At 38.5% G+C, this 22,647-nt stretch overlaps 1 protein-coding gene across 50 annotated transcripts in view; it reads right to left on the bottom strand.

The window, feature by feature from the left end:
• The window catches only part of madd (MAP-kinase activating death domain), a 64,027-nt gene that overhangs the window by 15,472 nt on the left and 25,908 nt on the right, over window positions 1–22,647 (bottom strand). For 4 of the 50 annotated variants that reach the window (XM_083549817.1, XM_083549839.1, XM_083549845.1 and 1 more), the window contains exons 6-22: window positions 21,729–21,860; window positions 21,498–21,611; window positions 21,300–21,380; window positions 17,420–17,592; window positions 16,289–16,524; window positions 16,035–16,194; window positions 15,331–15,434; window positions 15,031–15,233; window positions 12,771–13,024; window positions 12,463–12,602; window positions 12,208–12,309; window positions 4,764–4,872; window positions 4,503–4,689; window positions 4,049–4,199; window positions 3,405–3,608; window positions 274–374; window positions 112–195 (exon numbers count right to left, since the gene is read on the bottom strand). In XM_083549817.1, coding sequence (XP_083405943.1) covers window positions 112–195; window positions 274–374; window positions 3,405–3,608; window positions 4,049–4,199; window positions 4,503–4,689; window positions 4,764–4,872; window positions 12,208–12,309; window positions 12,463–12,602; window positions 12,771–13,024; window positions 15,031–15,233; window positions 15,331–15,434; window positions 16,035–16,194; window positions 16,289–16,524; window positions 17,420–17,592; window positions 21,300–21,380; window positions 21,498–21,611; window positions 21,729–21,860 — 2,535 coding nt within the window. Of the gene's footprint in view, window positions 1–111; window positions 196–273; window positions 375–2,073; window positions 2,131–3,404; window positions 3,609–4,048; window positions 4,200–4,502; window positions 4,708–4,763; window positions 4,873–9,291; window positions 9,352–12,207; window positions 12,310–12,462; window positions 12,603–12,770; window positions 13,025–15,030; window positions 15,234–15,330; window positions 15,435–16,034; window positions 16,195–16,288; window positions 16,525–17,419; window positions 17,593–18,372; window positions 18,430–21,299; window positions 21,381–21,497; window positions 21,612–21,728; window positions 21,861–22,647 lie in introns of all 50 variants that reach the window. The other 46 variants (XM_083549820.1, XM_083549800.1, XM_083549849.1 and 43 more) reach the window with 24 other exon arrangements.

The following is a 22,647-nucleotide window of genomic DNA, read 5'->3' as shown; positions in this document are numbered from 1 at the left end:
TGCGTTTCACCGCACCCTACATAAATATTCATAGAACTCTGTATAATTAATTCGGGGAGTTTGTTCCTGACTGCGCTAATGTGTCACGACTCAGGGTTGGTCGTGCCCTACCACTGTGCTGGCCTCAGAGTCCTGACTGGTACTCCTCGTCAAAACCGGAGGCTCTGAACTCGCCAGCGACTCCGTATCACTCTTCTGCAGACAAATGGGAATTTTGTTCAAGTCTAGTACAAGATAAATTTGCAAACGACCCTCTCAAACACACACACAAACCTGAGAGCCTGAGGTCACACTGAGGCCGCTGTCTGCGCTGATCTGGGATTTCTTTTCCTCTGTGTCGCCCCCTTCGGGGCGCTGTTTTGCCCCGTCTGCCCCTGCAGGAAACACACTGTCAGAGTATCCTTCGTCTGCATCTCTCCGCAACACAATTATGTCCGATAAATAAAAGCAAACCTAAGAAATGGAGCTACACTGGATGCTTGGAAAAGTATTTTTAACTACTAGTTTACAAATACGTTTCATTACAGTGTAATCTTACTTTTTTATAGTAAATTAACCACAAATTTGAACAAAATGGTCATGCTTCTGTTATTTCTACTTTCACTAAATTATGACTACCTCGATGCATCTGTCATCTCACCTTGTGCGGTAGCTGGCGTCTTTATGGCCCTGTTGCTTGGCAATATGTTTTTATTAGAATAAAGGAAATTCAAATATTGGCTCTTATTCCTCAGTGTTGCACAATGTCTTATTGTAAATTGTACATCCATCCATAAAGAAGGTCTATTTATGAGTTTTGTCAGAGAGACACTTGACGTGCAGCTACATAATCAATAATAGCAGCAAGAATAGAGGTACGAGTTTCAATTTTGACTGTATATGAAAAAATATTGGGATGCATAATGACCTGATAAATAAGGGACTTGATAAATGCAGGGGATCCGAACACATTATTTGTGTAAAATCACCACTCGAATTGTGCAACTTCGAAGAAGAAGGGCCCAAATGCTCCACTACCCAACATGTTAATTCAAAATCTGGTCACATATGTATTATAATTACTAACAAACGTTCAGCTTTTATACACCAGAGCCACTTAATGTGTGTACAGGGTCTTAAAACACCCGTTAGTGAGTCTTTACCAAGCACCCAATCTAGCGCCTATCCACACCAGAGCCATTTCACTTCAGTAAAGGAAGACATTTTTTTCACAAGAGCAGTTTTGTTCACCATAATGCTACCTCATCACAGGTTCACACAGACAAAAGCAGTCACACATGCAGGCAAACACACAACCAATCAGTCAAACACAGGAAGTAGGGGACAAAGCTTGGCTGCCATTAGTGTGCCAATACGATGGTGATCTCAGTTTTGAAAAATGAGCAGTGCTAGATTACACTGAGCCACTCAGTGTGCTGCCACTGAAGGAGTAAAAGTCATGGGGGATCATCAGAGACATCGACGCCTTCTCTATTGCTAATGAAGAAAACAAATAACCCTGTTCCAAAACCGATAGTCTCATACCATTTGTTTCGTGTACACAGTGACAACGTTTTTGTAAGTATTATTATAATAAATATATATTTATTAATTTATATTAATTCAACAGAAAATTTATTTAAAGGATCATTAATATTAAGGTCACTTTAGGTCTGTTAGTTGTTTAACAAACAAAAAAAATTATAATAATAAAAACTGTATAAATGGTATTTGTGAAACTAAAGGAATGTTACATTCTGCCATTGTATAATCCTGATACCGTGAACATTTTTTACTATAAATTCAGGTCATACCTTCCACAAGTACAAGCAAATCTTGGTAACAGAAATCAGTTCATAAAAAAAAAAAAAAAAAAAAAAACATTAAACCAAGAATTAAAAAAAAAGAGAAATAGAAAAGCATTAATCATTCAATGCATGTTCATTGGGGGCCATGTTTCGGTGGAGTGTCTAACAGAGTAAAGGAATAAGAGGGACAAGGCTAAGATTTCCTGATTGTAAAACAGGATTGAATAGAAAGTTTGCAGCTCAGGGGGGGAAAAGTCTAACTGGGTACTTAGGGAAGTGATCTTACTCTGTTGTTTTTCCATAGCATTTTGCTTTCTGTTATCCTGGTGCTTGCTCCACAATTCTACCCAAGATGCATTGCAAGCAAGGAGAGAAAGACATAGAGAGAGTCAGAGAGCTGATTGAATCGTCATATGGAGGATTGGAGGATGAGCAATTTTTGTTGGTCAAAATAGAAAACAAACAAACAGAAGAAAAAGTATGATATGTTGTTTTTTTGTTTTGTTTTGTTTTTATAACCCTTAAACAATGCAAATGTCATTTTCCAACATAAGGAAGGTTTGTAATGTTCACACGTAGCTTTTCTTACATGTAAGCTAATAAACCTGATGCTTTTATGTAAACGACCCAATTATAGCCAGTGAGGTGACATTACAAAGCATCCTGAGCTCTACGACCCTGATCCTGGAAAGAGATTCAGACCTGGGCTGTCTCTATAATTATTTGTGATGCCCAAAGACAGAGTCGGCTTTGACAGGCGGTGGATTTCCAGGCTCAGGGTGGAGACCCGGGCAGAGCGAAAGGCATGGGATGGGGGTGAGAGGCCAGCCTTGTAGCTGCTGGGTGATATGGGATGCTGCAGAAGCAGGAGATGCAATCTCAAAGACAATCTGTAGAATTGAAGGTGCATCTTTATTAAAGGACACACAGATAAAAGGTTAGGGAGTAGGGAACGTTCCCCTGTACACAGACCCGGTAACAGAAAACACACTGTGGCCTCATATCGAGACCAAGCTAATCCCGAGGCTGTTTACAGGGGAGGAGTGTTCTATAGCTCATGCTGGGAAAGTGAGACAGAGGGGCCTTTTTCACACAGAGCAGTGGTACAGCCCAGGACTGCCAAAGTCCTAGCTTTCTATGACACACAGCGGCAGGTTCGTGGCTCAAAAAGGAAACTTACTCTAACATGCAACCAGTGGGTTCAGAGGGAATCTGGCAAACAGGGAGCCGGAAAAAAGCAACACATTCTGAACATTCCAATAGGGAGTTTATACACACTGGGCACTGATCGTTCCAATAATCCACTAATGAGTCTACACCAGGCAGTGATTTTAGAACAAGCTCAATAATTGTCTCAAATGAATACGCCAAGAAGAGTTCAATGATTCAATCGGTATGTACCCTAATAATTAGGATTGAGTCACTGAAAAACCAACGCTGTATTGATTTGGTTTTTTTTTTTTGTTTTCTGCTTGGTAAAATAGACACTTAGTGGAATAGAGGATTTGACTTTTAGCTCAAACAAACGACTGAGATCCTTTCGGTCCCATTTGGTCAGGTGGTCTAACAAGCAGGAGGAGGCGCATGCAGGGGGGGCGGGGCTGAGGTTTTACACACCAATAGAAGCAATAAAATTCTCTTCGTTCAGACTCCGGGTGTCAAACTGGCGTGACCCTTTCCCGGAGGAAGGGGGTGGCAGCTGAATTCTGGGCATCAGGAGAACGCCTGCGGCTCTGGCGCTCTCAATGCGAACAGACGGGCTCTCCTTACTGCCCGGACTGCTCGCCCCATCCATGGGACTCCGCTTTCGCTTCTCTGGCTCTGTGCCATACGGAGGCGTCATGTGAAATGGCATACATACAAAAACATTGACATGGAACAAAGATAAGAAAGGGGGGAAATGGAACAAGAGTCGGTCGTGGATTCAAAGAGATTGACTCGGTTACTTGCTGAAAAAGAGGAGCAGTTTCCTTAAAAACGATTACATAAAGGAAGTGAGAAACCAGCGAGAAAAAAACAAAACAAAAAAAAAAACACAAGATGACAGAAGCCCCAGTGTAATCTGATATTGTTGATGAATTCTGAAATGAGAACTTTTTAAGACCACTATAATATACTAATCATTATGTATTTTGGTTATACCTACATAAAATAGCAATACAAAATCACTCATTCCTTCTGATCACATGCTTCCAATAGCAGGAGATCCAAGAGGCTTTCCTTTATATATATAAATAAAGGTAAGAACCTTTGCACATTACCTTTGGTTTGGTAGTGGGTTCGTGCAATTTCAAACAGGCTGAACACACTGGCCATGCCACCCAGGCCTGCATTAGTGTAGGAGTGCTCCAGACTGGAAACTGTACATTTCAGCAGGTCCAACATGCCTTTATACACCTTTCTGCTAATCTCCTATTAAAAAAAACAAACAAAAAAAACACACACACATTATATATATATACTCAAATACCAGCATAAGTGGAAAGCTTTACTTTCTTTCAGTATGAATGAACTGTCTAATATAGTCTATATAGTTAGAACTGTCTAACTGTCTTACTCTCAGATTAGCAGTTCTTATAAATTTCAGTACTATTTTACATGGAGAATTGTTTGTTTTATTTCACTAATTTATTTAACTATTAGTCGGTTATTTGGTTATCGGCAAGTACAGTCTGACCTAGCTATCGCTAAAATCCAACGTCGACCTCTACTCACCACGTCTCTGATGACTTCTTGCCGCGCGTCCTCTTCTGACTGGACGGCGCGGTTGAGCTTGCTGAGCATGAAGACACGCAGCTGTTCATTCTCCAGCAGACGCCGCACCTTCTTCATGTTGAGCCAACCGACCCCCTGGCCATCCAACACGCTCAGCACCATGTCCTTTAGGAAATGCTGATTTTCACTGCACACAAATGTCGCACTATTAAAGTTAATGATAGAACACAGGCCTGATGTGTCATGCGTAAAGCAGATTACCTGGTGTTGCTGGCTCGGCCTTGAGGTGAAGGCGGCTCTCTCTTTACAGTGGGACTGTGTTTAATCACCGACGACTTTTGATCGACCAGTGCTCGAGGAGCACGGGAGCCTGAGAAAAGCACAGATCATCAGCACTGCATGTTAATTAAAGCACACAAACAATTAAAATCCATACACACACACACACACACACAGCCTTTTTTAAAAGGCATACTATAAGCGGCTAAGCACCGAAACCATTCACAGCAAGCTAAAGACGACAGTGTACATGATGCAGAATCACGGCAATGTGCACACTTATATTATAGCAGTGGCGGGCGGTCAGGGCCAGCAAAGCCTTCTCTGCTGGCCTAAACACTATCAGAAGCACTGACCTACATTTACAACGTACATTCTTATATTTGTTCCATAATATTGTATTAATTTATTCCCAAACGTTTATTCTCTTGGCTGCAATGCTTCCAGTACGTGTATGTGGATGTTAGATTTTTTTTTTTTTTTAAGTCAGTCCTGCTGGCCCTTTTACCATAGAGAATATTATCAATGGGTCTGTTATTCGCCTCACAGGGCAGCTAGCTGGCCTAGAATAGTGTAAGCATTTTTCCATCCTCTGATTGGTTGGTCAGAGGGAAACTGTTACAGCCAAATTAGACTGGCAAAACACGTGTGTAGCTCTGCACATATTAATACATCAGTTAGACTTTTTTGATGCCAACGGAGGAAGAGAAATTGATTTGGTCTCGGACATACTTAAAAATCCATTTTGAAGAAAAGCTAGACATCGTGAGGAGGTCAGCCAACCCTGAAGCTAGCTAGCGTGTCTCAGCCTGGGAAAGGGGTTTGTTCACCACTTCCAGACCAGTGAATACGAGCGGTACCACTGGACTACAGCCTCTGAGGAGCGGTGCAAATTATGAGTCTGCATCTCTGGTGAATAGGTTGGATTTTATTTAAATTTTCATGCTTTTGTCATGTTTTTAGAAAGATATTGATTCTCAACTGCTCTAGATAATGTAGATGCACAGTTGCAGTTGTAATGTAGAGGTTTAGAGTCTTAACTGGGTTTATTGCTTTAGTAAAATGGTATTCTCCCTCCATATGTGAAATGCCTCTCTCTCTCTCTGTAATGCCACGTGTTGCTATATCACGTTTTTTTTTTATAGTATTGATGGTTTCTCTGTAGATCGTGATGTGATAGTGGTGGTATTAAGAGGTGGATTAAAATGAGTAAGTCCACACAGAAGGCCCAGATACCAAATGCACGGCCCGCCACTGTATTATAGGATACTGCGTTTAGACTAAGACTGGTTTAAAGATTAAAGCACACACTCTGCATTTTTTCCGCACTTTCCATTCAAATTCAAGTTGCAGTAGGGCCAGTATGGTCACAGTTTGTGTAACAGACACAAGATGAGAAGGACAATGGAAAACAGGCTGCAGGTATGGCAATGACATGTTGACTGTCTCACACACACACACACACAGAGAGAGAGAGAGAGAGAGAGAGAGAGAGAGAGAGAGAGAGAGAGAGAGAGAGAGAGAGAGAGAGAGAGAGAGAGAGAGAGAGAGAGAGAGAGAGAGAGAGAGAGAGAGAGAGAGAGAGAGAGAGAGAGAGAGAGAGAGAGAGAGAGAGAGAGAGAGAGAGAGAGAGAGCAGAATGAGAAGAATGAGTGGAGAAAGAAGTGAGCAAGTGAGAAAGTCTTAATGGCAACGATATGACGTGTGACGTCATATGGCTCATGCAGAGACCAAACAAACGAGTAGAAAAATGTACTTGGAAAACACTTTACGTGATCAAACCACACTTTTTAAAAACAAATTTAAGTAGAGGCAGTAGGCTGATGCCCGGGTCTCATACGCAAAGCACGTTTCTGAAGTACAAGTACTGCGAGTGATAATGTGTGGGTAGATCACATGTTGGGTTGGGCCCAAATGATCAAAATATGCCTCATGCTATGTTTGTACGTGAATACGCTTCAGCAGAAACAATCGTTTAGAGGCCGGTCCTTGTGAGAAACATTAAGTATATCTGGTAAGAATAAACATTTTCGAAAAAATATTTAAAATAATGGATAGTTTATGAAGAATCCGTATTAAATCCTTGGTATTGCGCTTGACATGTCATATAGTCCTACCAAAAAAAGTAGGAAGTGGTTTCTTTAAAGCTGGAAGAAGCAGGTGGTGAGATACAGGACCGATAAAAGGCCATGATTAATGCAGAATATCCACAAAAGTATTGGGACACCTGGTTTTTTCCAGCCATGTCTTTCTTTCCCAAACTGTTACCACAAAGTTGGAGGCACACAATTGTATATTTTGTCTTTGGATGTGGTAGATTTACATTTTCCCTTAACCTGAACTTGGAGACCCAAACCTGTTCCAGCAGGACAATAAATCCTGTGCACAAATCCAGCTTGAAGAAGATATGGTTTACATGGATCAGAGTGGAAGACAATGAGTGGCCTGCTACAAAGCTCTGACCCCAACCCTATTGAACACGTCTGAGATGAACTGAAACTCCACAGGCCTCCTCATTCTTCATCAGTATCTGACTTTACTAAAGGCTTTGTAACTTAGGAAACAAAAACTCCAACACTCCAAAATCTAGTGGAACATCTTCCCAGAATAGTGGAGGGTATTAAAACAGAAATGAGATGTTCAAATAGCACATACAATTACTAGAATCAGGTGTCCACAAATTTTGTCAATATAGTGTTTACATTGTTCCTCCGGAACTCGCGGGGGTTACGCTTTAAGACCCACAGCGAGTTCCGAAAATCTGCGATATTTTAAATTAGTGAATTCATCTAAACATTGTGTCATTTTATTACAATAATGTGACATAAGATTTTTTATGAAATTTGTTAGTTTAAACAGTTTAAAATGTTCCCGCTGCGGATTCCCACAAATTTTAAGATAATCCGCAATTTGCAGGTTCCAAATGAGAACCGGCGAATTTTCTTTGAATTGAAAAACATTACAAAAAAAAGAACTCAAGATTTTGTAAAATTGTGTAGAATTCCTTCAAAAGGGAGAGAATGTTTCAACGATTCAAAAGGTACTGGTTTGCAAACAGAAAACCTTTTTGAAAATAACAGATTGTTAATAAAAGATTTATTCTCTCCTATTCTCCTGCCCTATGCCGGGCTCACAGTGTCATTTCACTAACGGTCGCTAGCAGCAAACAAAAACAATTTGGAGCGTTCATTTTGTTCATGACATGTCTTGATGACAAAAACATCATACAAACACTTTTACCTCCAGAACTCAATACGTTCCTCTTTTGCTTTACCGTCCACTTGACTCGTCTTCTCTGAGGGGGGGTTTGAAATTGTCGTGCTAATTGCGTGATCGGGTTCTATTGGTTCTTGGTAAAAGTCACACTGCATGAAAGAGTCTGAAATCTTCCTACACTGCTGGAATTTCATCGAGTAAAAAATTAACCCAACAGCCATTAATCAGCTGTTGGTGAACACTTCAAAAACCAGCGATCGAAGACTACAGACATTAGTCTTTTAGGATTTTCAAAATTTGTCTCAGACGACCAAATCGTGGCCAAAATCGCATTGTGAGCTCAGCATGAGATAAAAAAAATAAACAAACAAACAAAATACAAAAACAACATGAGTGCTCAGAGAACCCATCCCACATTTTTCCATTTTAGCACAGTGGAGACACAGGCCTTCTTGGAGAATAAAAACCCAACCGTAGTCAGAAACCATTCCAGTTTAAACAGAAAATAAAAACTGGTCTTCTTTAATGAGTCTCCAGACTTAATTAATCTCAACTCCATGCTGTCTAAGAGCTCAATGATCTTTAATATGATCAAAATGTATTTGATTAAACATGATTATTTCCTATACCTCTAAAATAATGGGCCCAACCCAGTGAAATTAATCGTATGAATGAGTAGATTAGTTAACTGGCGGCACGAAATATTAAGTGCTCTGAATTACTACGTGATTAATGAATTAACCCTGAGTTTAAAAGTACAGCGTGATTCCTAGTGAATAGAAAAATATTCATTTCTTGGGAAGAAATAATATTCCTTTTTCATATATATATATATATATATATATATATATATATATATATATATATATATATATATATATATATATATATATATATATATATATATATATATATATAGACATACACACATTGGATCATCTAATGATGTGTAGACTTGCGTTCGCAATTACTGTCCCCAAATCTGACTAGGAGAAAGTGAGCATTAAAGTGATAAACTGGCCATGTGTTTTGTTGCCATTACAATCACAATACACACATGTATCCAGAATCTCATTTTGACACGGTACTTAAATACTTTGGTAAATTATTAAGCACATAGTATTCAAGAAACTTAATATCAAGGAGCTAAGGACAGTATAAACACACTGACAAGCGATCAGGTGACTCTCAGAGGCATGACAAGAAGTGATGGTGGAATAAGAGGATGCTGGGAGATGTAGTTGACTGGCTTTTGGAGAAGCATGCAGCTCACGCAGCAAAGGGCGGAACCCACCTTCTCCGCTCCCCGGGCCGACCTCTGTTATAATCTCCATTAGAGAATTTAGCCCAAATACTGGACACAGAAGCCAGAATTAGTGCAAAAAGGGAGGTTAAAGAGGGACAGAGAGCAACACCGGCCCAGACAGAACCAGTCCAAACATCAACCCACACGCACAAACACCAGACACATGGACAGAGTGGAGCCGAGACAACCAGCAGAGAAAGGAGGAGAGAAAACAAGCTAGAGAGTGTGAAAGAAAAAGTTTGTGCACGCAAGTATTTGTGTAGGAGTGAAGAAAGAGGAGGGACAAAAGATTCTGAGGATAGTGATTCATTTTCATTTCAGATTCTATAAACTGATTGAGAATCGTATTTTTTCCCCTCATTGGTGTATCTAACTAGACTTAAGAGAAGTTACATCGTAGTTATGTACCGATAACATTTAATTTCAACACTTTTTATTTATATTTCTTTATTTTATGTTATCTTTTTTTTTAATGTGCAACTGAAAGCTTCTGTCATCAGAAATTCCTTGTAAATGCAAACAAACTTGGCAATAAAACTCTTTTTGATTCTGATAAAAGTCCAATCCAATAGACACAGTTTCTGAAGTCTTTCTTCAGGAAAATTCCTTGTTTTCTCGCAAGAACAGTATGAGAAGGAATCTTTGAAACGAGTTAGGATCTGAAACTCGAGGGCATGTTTGTTCGCTGGCTCTGCTAAACTACAATGCGTCATCATCTCCTTTGTGCTAAACAGCAGTGCAGTGAAGGTCAAAACGATCTCTCGCTGCCACCACAGCTTAATATTCCCAGCCAGAGTTCACGGTCACTCGTATTTAACTACAATATGGAGTAAATCAGCATGAGACCTGTTTCCAAATAAGGATAAATTCAAGCTTACTGAGTATAATTACAATAAAAACGTTTTTTTTTTTCCTTGGATAGAATCATACACAACAACCCATATCCGTTGTGCACAATGAATGAGACACAGGTTGCTGTGTTCACAAAGTGAGCTAACATGAAGATATGATTTGCATGGGTTATAGAGATCTGACCTCAACCCGACACCATTGGGATGATTTAGGGTGCTGACTGCACCCCAGGCCTCCTCACCTCACCAACATCAAAACCTAACTGGAATATCTTCCTAGGAAAGTGGAGGTTATTATAACAGTAACTTGGGGATAGATGTGGAATGGAATACTCAAAAAGCACCTAGAAATCCCATGCTCAGGTGTCCACAAACTTTAGCTGCATAGTGAATCTGCACTCATGAATAACCTTCTTGTTCTTGATGATATTCTCACCTGGATACAGTAGAGACTTGCACTTTTTGAAACCATCATGGATGCGTTTCTTACATTTGGAACAGCTTTCCCTCCTGTAATCATATATGACTGTATACCGAAATCATTTTGGAAATGGGTTCCCTTTTGACTCTGGTTGCTTTCACAGTGTCTTTCATGACTTGCAACTATCAGCCGATTTCTTGTCAATCTACCACTAGTGCATCATTTCCTGGCACCACAGACGTAGGCTAGCCTATGAAGCACAACAGAAAGCAACAAGAAGTCTGGAGCTGACGTGAATGAGACAGAGGGAGTCCGTGATGTAAACGTGACTGAGAACAGAGACATTCCTAATCACCTGATCATCATCATCTTTTCTCTGCTTGTGTTCTATATGGTGGATGTTTAGCCTGGATACATTCATTAGATTTTAAATTCTTTTGCATTAATATATTCATATGATGTGGGGTCCAGTGTAGTCAGTACTTCAACTTTTACCAGAGTCTTTTAAAACATGGAGTATCTGTACTTCTACTTCTAGGATGTATGTACGTTTCCTCTGCTCTTACCTCTGGCTTGCTTATTAAGGATCTCAATCAGAATCCCGATTTCTTTGTGTATATTCTAAACGGTGCTACAGAACGAACGCTGGATTGAAATTAATTAAAGTAGAAGTGGGATAAAAATTACATATATAAATGGGACACACTACATGAGACAAGGAGAGTCACAGGACAAAAAAAACAAAAATTGGCACACAGAGTTTATGGAAAAAGAGATCAGCGCTATGGAAACACACTTGGCCACACACAAAGGTATATCCTTGGACTAATTAATAGTCCAATCATTTGGAGTAAAAGAAAAGAAGAAAGGATTCTCATTTTGTCAGCCATTAAAAAAAAAAAAAAAAAAAAGTCTATGGTTATAAAAGAACACAGCAAACCAGAACTAGTTCAGGGCAGGCTACAGCTAGAAAACATACCAGGACTGTCAGGACTCTCATCACCATCATCTGAACAAAAAAAATAAATTCATAAACCAACAAAAAGTCAAAATAATGTGATCTACTGTGCTAGGCAGGAACGTAGCACTAAAAACAACTAGGAAAAGCAACTTGGAAGAAAAAAAAGAAAAAAAAGAGTGGATTTAGCTCGTAGATTACATACATGGTCGCACCTCACAGTCCAATGATTATAGAGAGAGAGGAGGAGGAGGATCGAGCAGGAAATCAAACAAGCACTCAAGCAACATTCCTACCAACCTTGATCTGCTTCTTCCTTTAAATCAATATTGAAATATTCTTTAAAAAAGAAACAATAATAAATCAATCATTTGAGATAGAACAATAAAAACTGAAAAAAACAAAAACAAAAAAAAGCTCCACATCCTGCATCTTACTATTTTTTTTTTTCTGTAATAGTGACCATTTGTTTATGTCTTCGACTCCAAGCAATAGGGAAAAAAAGCTTGACAGGCAGACAGGCAGACTATAAGCAGAGGGAATAGGCAGAGGAACCATGTAAAAAAAGGCCAGGCAGAGGTGGAGACATTTTAAATGGTTGGATGTGAGAAACGATAAAGGAAGGAGGGATAAGGGAAAGAGAGATTCAGGAGGACGAGGAAACAGTACTATACCTTTAAGACTTGGGAAAGGAGTGTTCTTCTCCCTGGCTGCTTTGTTAGGAAGTGCCAGACTGGACAAACTAAAGCTGGTGCCGTGGTTCTTATATAAGTTACCTACAAACGCAAATTGAAAAATATATTTTCAAGTCCAGGATTTATTTATTTTAATAGATTTGTTTCAAATAAATCTTGATCATCCCTTAAAAAAAATAAATTACGTTCCAGGCTAAAAAAAAAAGCAAAGCACAAAATGAGACGGCGACTTACTTGCGAAAGACATGAGTCCTCCGAAGCCGTCGCCGCTGTTGTTGGAAATGGTGGAGTTTGGAGAACTGTTTTTGGAGTCGTCTTCTCCATCGCACTCACCTGGAAGCTTCAAACTGCTGGGCCTCAATGGGCGAGATGGCCTACACATATACAGGTACACATGCAGCCATACAGATCAGACATAGTCTAGACGTGTGCTAATGTACATAACATAAAAAGTATGGCAAAGTCAAAAACTCCACAAGGCATTCATTTCCACACAGATAAAGGAAAGAACGCTTAAGTCAGGGCCTGAGAGACGAACATACTTGTTTCCATTGATATTCTGGTGAAAGCGTGGTGTGTAGCTCTCCTCTTGCTCTTCACTCTCAGCCTCTTCCTCCACAGGGAAGCCATACTGTGGCTCAAAATAGGGGTTATCGTACTCTCGCTTCTTACTGGTCGAGTCCGTAGGCGCCGGCTCTGGGCTGGATCCAGTGAACGGTGGGAGACATAGTCCGGGGACAGAGTTCTGCAGAGCCACGCTGGCTGATGCTTCAATCTCAACAGGCTCTGATTGGTCCTATTCAAAAAGAAAAACTGCAATTGTACTAAAAGAAACTGTAATTTACTAATGCGTATAATGAATCTAAAAACCTCTATTGAAGTCATTTTACTCTATACAAGTCTCTCTCATATACACACACACACACACACACACACCTTATACACACACACACACACACACACACACACACACACACACACACACACACACACACACACACACACACACACACACACACACACACACACACACACACATATATATGTATAAAATGTTGTTCATATTTGTGTTATTGCCACAGTTTTGTGACATGTCACATGACGCTTCATCATTGTTAATTGGAGTGAAATAACTTCAGATTATGCTTCATTTTATTTTAGTCATGATCTCAGCCATGCACTCGATTCCCCTTTTAACCCTACGCTAAGAGCTTTGAGTGAGCGAACGTTGTCATGATGAGCGGTGGTACAGCGGAAGATAATATAGTTCCCACTGACATTCCAATTAAAGTACTATAAATATTTATATACTATATGACATAACAATATTAAAACATTCTAAACCTACATGTTTTTTTTAAACAGATTGGATGGATACTTCTATTTGAGAATAGATAATTTTGATACAATGCCAGCATAAAAAATATAGTCAAGATCTACCGTAATTTCCGGACTATAAAGCGCACTGAATTTTACAAATATTTTTATTTTGAACATAAATAAGCCGCACCTGTCTATAAGCCGCAGGTGTCTACACTGAAACTAATGAACTTTACACAGGCTTTAATGAAAGACAGTGTCTGTTACACGGTGTAATGGGTGAAATATGTTGCGCTTCCTTTAGGAGCATAGCGGTATTTTGGGAATAGCCTGGCACTGCATTTTTCCGGATATTACTGCATGTGTGCAAGACGAGGAATATGTCCTTAGAAATGAGCATCAAAAAATAATACGTTTCTTTGACTAACCCGTAACGCTGTTGCCAAGAAAAATAAAAAAGCAAGAGTTTTGGAAACCTGTCTGTGCTTATATGATTTCTGTTGCAACTGGAGTTAGCGAGCTATCCCTTCACCCAGACTCAACACGTTACAACGGCTTGTATCTAAACAGTAGCCGACCAAGTAAGTAATTGTTCACGGTCTTCCTCCTTTCTTTCACAACTATTTCTTTTGGGAGTTTATCTTTTGGCATCGTCGTGCGTTTAAAAAAAACTTTTTTTCTCCAGATGCCGTGCAGCTCAGAACACAGGTGAGGTGCGTTTTTTCGTTTCCGTTCAGAAATTTCATTGATCGAATGTTATGGGGCTCAGTGTTTTGTCTTGAAGTTTGTGAAACCTGGAAAAACCCAGAAAAAATCCATAAATTATCCGCTTCGTTGTTTAAGGGTTCAAAACGTGGGAATAAAGTAGCGGCTTATAGTCCGAAAAATACGGTAGTTACTGTTGCTATTGCTTTGGCCTTGCATTTATTTTGTTGTTACCTGGTTCTTCTCTGATAGCATTGACCTAGATATCATTACTGAATATGCTATAATGCAGACGCTTAATCACACATATTCTGTATTTAAATCCTATTTGTTAAACCAACTCCCATTTAAATACAAAATAGGTAAACAGCAACTTATGCAAGCTTTACTGAATTTAAATTACCATTTAAATGCTTATTTTATTTATTTATTTTTTTTACACAAGCCACAGCTCTCTCTTCTCATCTCTTTATTAGGCACCGCGATTTAAACGCTCACAAAAGATTTGCGATGTGTGGAGTCGATTTTGCTGACTGCAAATGAATAATCACCTTAAGTTACTAACAAAGACTTTTCATTCAACTGCATGTGAATTCTCATTAAAAACATGAATATTGCACAAAAAAAAAATAACTTTTCTTAAACATGACATGACTGATCGCTAATACAGGTCATGCACATAATGCAGATTGGATGAACATAATGCATTGAATGCTATGGGTGCCATAACTTGTGCACATGCCTGCAAGGGTTTAATAACAAGATACTAGTACTGACTTGATTCACTCCCTGGATGATGGTGCTAGGGCTGGAGCTGGCTGTAGTGCTGGAGCTGGAGCGGTGAGGCTGCCCATCTAAGGCTTCAGCAGACCCCTCGACCTCAGACCCACGCTCCTCACACTCACCCTTATACTCCTGGAATTCGTGGATTTCTACTTCACTAGCATCTTCAAGGGCTGCGTGAGTCAAGGGATCAACGTCTGTGAGAGAATCGGAAAAAAATGCAAAGAATTTGAGTTAGAAGGAGAATAGCAGGTGAATAAAAAAAAAAGTGGATGAGAAGGAAGCATTACTTACTTGGTGTGTCACCTTGGATGTCCCCTTTAATCATTTCATTTACAAAATCTCCCAGTGATGAGTAAGAAGAGCTGGAATCATCATATGCCTCACTGTCACTTCCACTGGAACACACACACACACACACACACACACACACACACACACACACACACACACACACACACACACACACACACACACACACACACACACACACACACACACACACAGGATTATTAATAAATAAATAAATAAATAAATAAATAAATAAATAAATCCTGGATAGTACAATGCCAAACAACAGGCTGAATTATATGGTATTAGATGGTAAATTAATCATCAGTCGCCTATAAACAGTATCTCACAAAAGTGAGTACACCCTTTATATTTCAGCTATTATTTTAGTGTATCTTCTCAAGGGACAATACTATAGGACTGAAAATTAGATATATTTTAGAGTAGTCAATGTGCAGCAGTACAGATTTACTGTCCTCTAAAACAAACTGAAAATACAGCCATTATTGTCTAAATAACTGGCAACAAAAGTAAGTAATAATATGTAATTTATATATATATATATATATATATATATATATATATATATATATATATATATATATATATATATATATATATATATATATATAAACACACATACACACGACTCTCAGGCATTAATATGGATATTTTTTTATTATTTGCTAACTGGGTTCATTTTCTACCTGTCATCTGTAGGGTCCGACTCATTCCACTCATCCTCCAGTGGCCCACTTATAGCCTCCGCAAGCTGCGAATTTCCATCGTACACACGGTAAAACACAGGCTGCAACTGATGAGCATACCACTTAGGCTTATCACCTATTAGGGAGGGGTCATACACATCTAAAAAAAAAAAAAAATACACAGAGAAAATATGATAAAATGTTTATATTTAGACTAAAAAAGGACATGTCGTTGATGCTGTGTGTCCTCTTACTGTTATGAATCCTTTGGAAGGCCAGGTTAGTAGGGTTTAAAGCCCACTCCCCATAATATTCCACAGCCTGTGTGTGCGAGAGCTTCTCGGCAAACCCGGTGCGCCGTGGTCGCGACGCCAGGAAAGACATGGCTTGGAAGGCTACAACAGGCCGCGGGAAGAGTCGCAGTGTGCGAGTGTGCATCTGAAATCCCTGCAGTACGTTTGGAGAGTTAAAGAATCTCACCATCGCCACCCTGCCGAATGAAAAGCAGAATTGTACATATTTTATAAATTACTCTTAAAAAAAAATGTAAATACATGCATGTACCTAGAAGAATCATGAGAGAATCCTATTCAGGAAGAGAGGCAAAAGTTTTAACCCACTTTTTGCAATTTGTACTAATTACAAACAGTGATAGACAGTATTGAAGTAAATGTGAATGTCCACCAATCAGGGTCGAGCATGCGCTCTGTTTTGAACTTGTTTTGATTGGCGCTTGGTGTATCTACTTATCACCAACATCCAGTTCATCATCAGTTCAACAGAACATTTAGAGAGGAATAAATGATGGAAGAAACTCCTGACTCGAACTCGCCACAACACCCGTGGCCTCATTTGTGATTTTTTTTTTTATTGAAAAGTAAAAGTAGTTGAAAAGGTTTTGGGATCATGATCAGTGTAATAGAAATCGGTGTTTGACTCATTAATATCATTCTATTAATAGATCGTTGTTGTGAGAGTAACAGTCTTTTTACATAAACTGAGTTGATTAAGCGAAAAGTCTTGATATTAAAAAAAAGTGATAATAGGAACATTATAGCCATAATAAATCATAGTACTTTGGACACTTAAGTACATTCGTAGGCAAATTTGTTTATACTTTCTGTTAATGAAAAGTTTAAAGGGAGCACTTTTACTGGTCATATTTTACCCAGTGTAACTCTACTCTACTTTAACTCAACATGGTTTGTGTACTTCATCCAACACTGTAGACAAAACATTTGCGTAAAGCCTTGATATAAAATAATCTGCAATGCCTTTCTTTATTCCTCAGGATATGCAAAACTGCTCTTAAAATTAATTTAAACTTGTTTTAATCCAGTTATAGATTGATGTCGCCTAAACAAAAAGCACAAAAAAAAACTGACCTTGTGGCCACATCCACAGAGTCAACATCATTTCCATAAATAAGCGGGTTAAACTCAGTGGAAGAGGGCGAGGACTTATCACGGCCTGGGGGCAGAAGAGGCAGATCCTGACCCTCCTGGAACTTCTCCAGGTTTAGAATAGGCTGCGTGTTCAGACTCATACTTGCCAGAGCCTGTGGAGCAAACAGATTGAACGAGACAGAAAGATGGAAAGATAGCAGAGAATGAACAAAAAGAAAATATATATACAGATCACGATAATGTCAAAAGAGGGCAAAAGGGTGAGGGCAAGCATTCTCACTTCAGGCAATGGTTCATACACAGGAGCGAATCCATGTATGATGTAGGAACTAACGTAATCCAGAAATACTATGATTTTAAATCCAATCATCAAGGTTATCATCTTAACCTTGAGTCTGACTGCCTGAAATGAGCTGCAGATTTAGTGGGTTAAAAATGTTAGAAAAAGGCTTGGGTTCATCACACTGAGCTATTTATAAAGCACTCTGGGAATTACTGCTGCTGCACGCGCAACGTCTCACCAAAACAGCTGGCATTCCAGCGCCTTTTAGCACTAGTGACAATCAGTCTAGACCACAGCGCCAAGTCAAACACAAAATCCATTGATTTTCAATCTGGTCATTTACCATGATAACTGCTGATTAACACAATGAAATATGAGTGCTGGGGATCCGGACATGCTCAAGCCAAACTCTGTGAGAAGCAGATGATTACATTTATCTGATGTGCAAAATGTGGGTATGATTGTGTGCAATTAGGACGGGGGAAAAAAAAAAATACAGAATGCAGACAGCTGCGCAAATCCGCGCCGGTGTGTGTGGGGGGAGGGGGGTGGTGTTGCGTAATGTACGTAATACGGGACGACCAGGAAGAGCTAAGAATCCGTGCAGGTTGGGAGCATGGCACGTTCCAGAAGCAGAGATTTTAGGAACCTTTGTGTCAGAGGCGAAGATCTGCTTTTGGGTGATCACAGTCAACCTAACCAGACACTGGAACACAAGACCAAAACAGAGGGAATGTCACATGATTACAGACCCCAGTCGAGGATCGGTAGAACATGTGACTTGTCTTATACACTAAAAGCAGGGGAACAGAGAGAATGGGTGATCAGGTCTAAATACAAAGAGAGAGAGGGGAGGAAAAAAAAAAAGATACAGAAGGGGTGTTTTATACAAAAAGTACACACAAAGACATTAAAACAGTATGAGCGCACAGATGCCTTGCATCACACACACACACACACACACAGGACAGCCCATCAATAAAAAGACCCCCCAGTTATCAAGTGTGATAACTCTGATACAGTGATGAATGCATACAGATGAAAAAAAGCAGAGGAAACCATGTTGGTAGGGAAAAAACAACGTGTGTATATGTTGTATATAAATGTAACTATTACTCTAAGTGCAATTCATTTATTTTATTAACTGCATTAGAGCAATATTTTAATAGGCATGGGGAAAAATAATAATTACTAGGTTATATAAAAGACACTTTTTCAGAAGAAGAAAAAACACAGCAAACTGGGGATTATGAAAGTATTAATCTGAGGGTTGGATCTAAGCACACAGCCTTTTATTGCATTGGGTCTGATTCAGTGTAAATCAGTGCAGAATTGCAGAATCGTGATTTATGATTTTCACTGATTGTGATATATTTTCAGTTGAAAATGCCGAATGAGAGAATGGGATTAAACATTTTGGCATTAGACAAATTAAACATTTGCTCATGCTGATTATGGAAATTGTGAAATGGTAAGAAATTGTCAAAATACAGCTGACAAGATCAAAAGTTCTGAATCAGACCTGGGTTCTGGATTAGGATCTAATTCGGGTTAAGCGTTTTAACATCAGGGATTTGCAGTTAGTTACTTTACAAGGACTTAAACTTAAGCAGATTTTGCAGACCCAGAAATTGCATTACCTCCAAAAGCTAGAACAAAAAGAGAAAAGGGGGGGAAAAAAAATGCATTTATTACACCATATTACAACAAAACAGAGAACATAAGGTGAACAGTACTATACAATACAGAACATGAGATTTAAGAATGCTTTCACACCTAAAGTTTATCTAGAGTTTGATTTTTGTGACACTGTGTCTGTATTTGCCACAGTGTGTGTGTGTGTGTATATATATATGTATTTGTGTGTGTATACCCACACACACACACACACACACACACACACAAACACAAGGGATGCAACAACTAATCAATAAAATCGATAATAACTGAATAAATTCATGCAGCAAGGATTTTGTTTGAACATTTGTATAAAAAATATTAATAAATATACTTAGAGGCGAAATTAAAACCTTCAACAAAACATTTATTCATGACGTCCTTCCTTTACTCAGATATTAAAAAATATATATATAAATAAACTCCACTGAAACATAATTTAAATCACTAAACCTCGCCTTCCCAGACAATTCCAGCATTGAGCTCTTCACAGCTGCGCTCACCATGAACTGAGGGACTGCGTTTACCTGAACATAATTCTTAAAAAGGAGCCATGTACCATATTTAACAATTAAAACAACCACTAAAAGAGGGAACATATAACTATAAAAACATGACATCTTGAATAGAAATGAACATTGAAATAATAATTTCCAGAATGTAAAATAATAATAATAAAAAAAAATAATTAATAACAAACAAAATTAAGTTAATACATTTTTAACATCCGTTACAATTAGTTAGTGAATTAAAAACGTCAAATATTTATTTAAGGTACATTTAGAACAGATAAAAACAAGTGCGGCCATGCCGATCATGCGATTAAACCTTTTAATTGATTGATATCTGATATATACATATAATATACTGTATATCTCCATCTATCTATCTATCTATCTATCTATCTATCTATCTATCTATCTATCTATCTATCTATCTATCTATCTATCTATCTATCTACATACATTATATATAATAGATAATATAACTGATATACACACGCACACACTGTATGTATAGAATAGTGTATGTGTTTGTGTATTTTTTAAAACATTGCCCTCAAAAATTGTTAAAGTGCAAAGTTGTTAACTATACAGTACCAGTCAAAAGTTTGGACCAAAAAAGTTTCTCCTCCAGTAGTTTTTCTTCTTTTTTTTTTTTTATTATAATTTTTTTTTTTTTTTTACATTTACACTGAAAACATACAAACTATGGAAAAAACACATGGATTTATGTAGTAAACTTTACATAGTTTTTGATCCTTTAAAAACATCAAAGCAAAAGGTTAATACTTTGAAGAATCAAAAATATAAAATATTCTGCTGATGAGAGAATGCTATGAGCTAAATTTTTGCAAAAAATAAGTAAAATAAAAACGTATTCTGGCTCGTTGAACAGATTTTGGGTTTTTTTGGGGTTTTTTTTGCGCTACACAATTCCAAACATGTTCTTTCATACGGTAGCTTGAATGTCCTTCAGTAATAATGTACAATATTAAACATAATAATATAAAAAAAGACCACTGAAGGAAAAGGTGCATCATAGTCATAGTTATGTTTAGTAACAACTAGTTTTTTAAGACCTATTTCTATTCTATTGTTCGTTATAATGATGAAAGATTATTCAGTATGGATTTAAGCCAAATTGAGCAAAATAAATGTGTTCTTATTCTTGTGCTACAAATAATTGGTTAGTGTCTGTCAAATAAAAAATAAAATAAAAAAGGTGTGAAAACATCCTAATCAAAACAGAACGTGTTACTGCTTACAAACAGATAAAAAAAAAAAAAAAAAAAAAAACATTAAGCTTTAGCATAAAAGCATATAAACTCGTGTTAGACAAATTACACCAATCGAATTGTTGGAAAGCGAACAGTTACTGTAATTGTGCTTATTTTACCTGCTTCAAGTGTTTTTTCAACTCGGTGACTTCTGGCTCAGGCAAAGGTGGAAGAATTTCTGCATTGTTGGGAGCAATGACCTGTGATAATACAGCATACACTGATAATATGTAATGGGTAATTAAAACAGCAGATGGATATGCAGTACTGTGACCGCGCTGTCAGAATGAATGACTTATCTGAAGCAGATTGCTGACCTTGTTACAATCCAGATCCACCAGCCAAACATCATCAGGCATCTTAAAGTCTGATTTATAAAGGAAGAAGCTGGCAGGCACGCCGATAATGTATGGTGTTGGTGCTAACAGGAGCTGGAAAGCAGTTGAGACGGAGAGAAAAAGAGATGTACTGCAGTATATGATAGAAATGTATGCACACTATATTAAAGCAGTGGTGGTTTACTACATTTTCACTGCATGTTACGGTACCTGTTCGGCTGAAGCCATGCAGGTGGGCAGTAAAGGGATGACAGGGAACATGTACTCCAAAGGATAGATCATGGCCACAAAAGCCATCACACTCATCGAGAGAGCGTTGTAATCCCGAGACTGAAGTACCACCTACAAATAAAGGGTAGGAGAAGAGTATGATTTTTTTGGTTTTTTTATTCTGTGGAATGGCAGATTTCAGATGACTGTAAATACAATTCCTAAGCAGTGGTTAAAGCAAGTAAAAAAAATTTTCCCTTAAAGTTGGAATGCAGGAAAAATGTGCAAGCACAAAGTGTCACGTTGTGATGTCTAGACGACTGGGTCAGAGCATCTCCAAAAAATCTCTTGAGGGGTGTTTCCTGGACTGCAGTGGTCAGTATCTATCAAAAGTCCTAAGAAGGAACAGTGGTGACCCAGTGACAGGGTCATGAGTAGCTAAGGCTCAATGATGCACGTGGGGAGCGAAGGCTGGTCCGTGTGGTCCGATACAACAGACGAGCTCTTGTAGCTCACACTGCTGAAGAATTTAATGCTGTGACTGTTTTGGCAGTAAAAGTAGACCAATTCAATATTAGGCAGGTGGTCACAATGTTTTCATTTTTAATTCCTAAAATCCCTCCTGAGTTTCACTGAGGAGATCAAGCGACATGAGAATGCAATAAAAAGGTTTTGTTTTTCGGTGTGGAATGTCTTCCGCATGTTACTAGTGAGAAGCTATACCGTTTGAGTGTTGTGTTTCACCCCTTCAACGACGTTTTTACTTGTGTGAAATATACTGCATCGGATCATATTCGGTTCTGACGCTGAATTCTTCAAACGCGATCCCGAGTTGATTGTTTTCCATTCAAAATGGCGCAAGAGAAATGAAATGGTTTTGCTTTTCATTGACAGAAATACAAAGTGAAGCCGTTTTTGC

The sequence above is a fragment of the Silurus aristotelis genome (genome assembly GCF_946808225.1).
Source record: "Silurus aristotelis genome assembly, chromosome: 9".
Classification (NCBI taxonomy): Eukaryota; Metazoa; Chordata; class Actinopteri; order Siluriformes; family Siluridae; genus Silurus; species Silurus aristotelis.
This window is presented reverse-complemented; position numbering and strand designations above follow the sequence as displayed.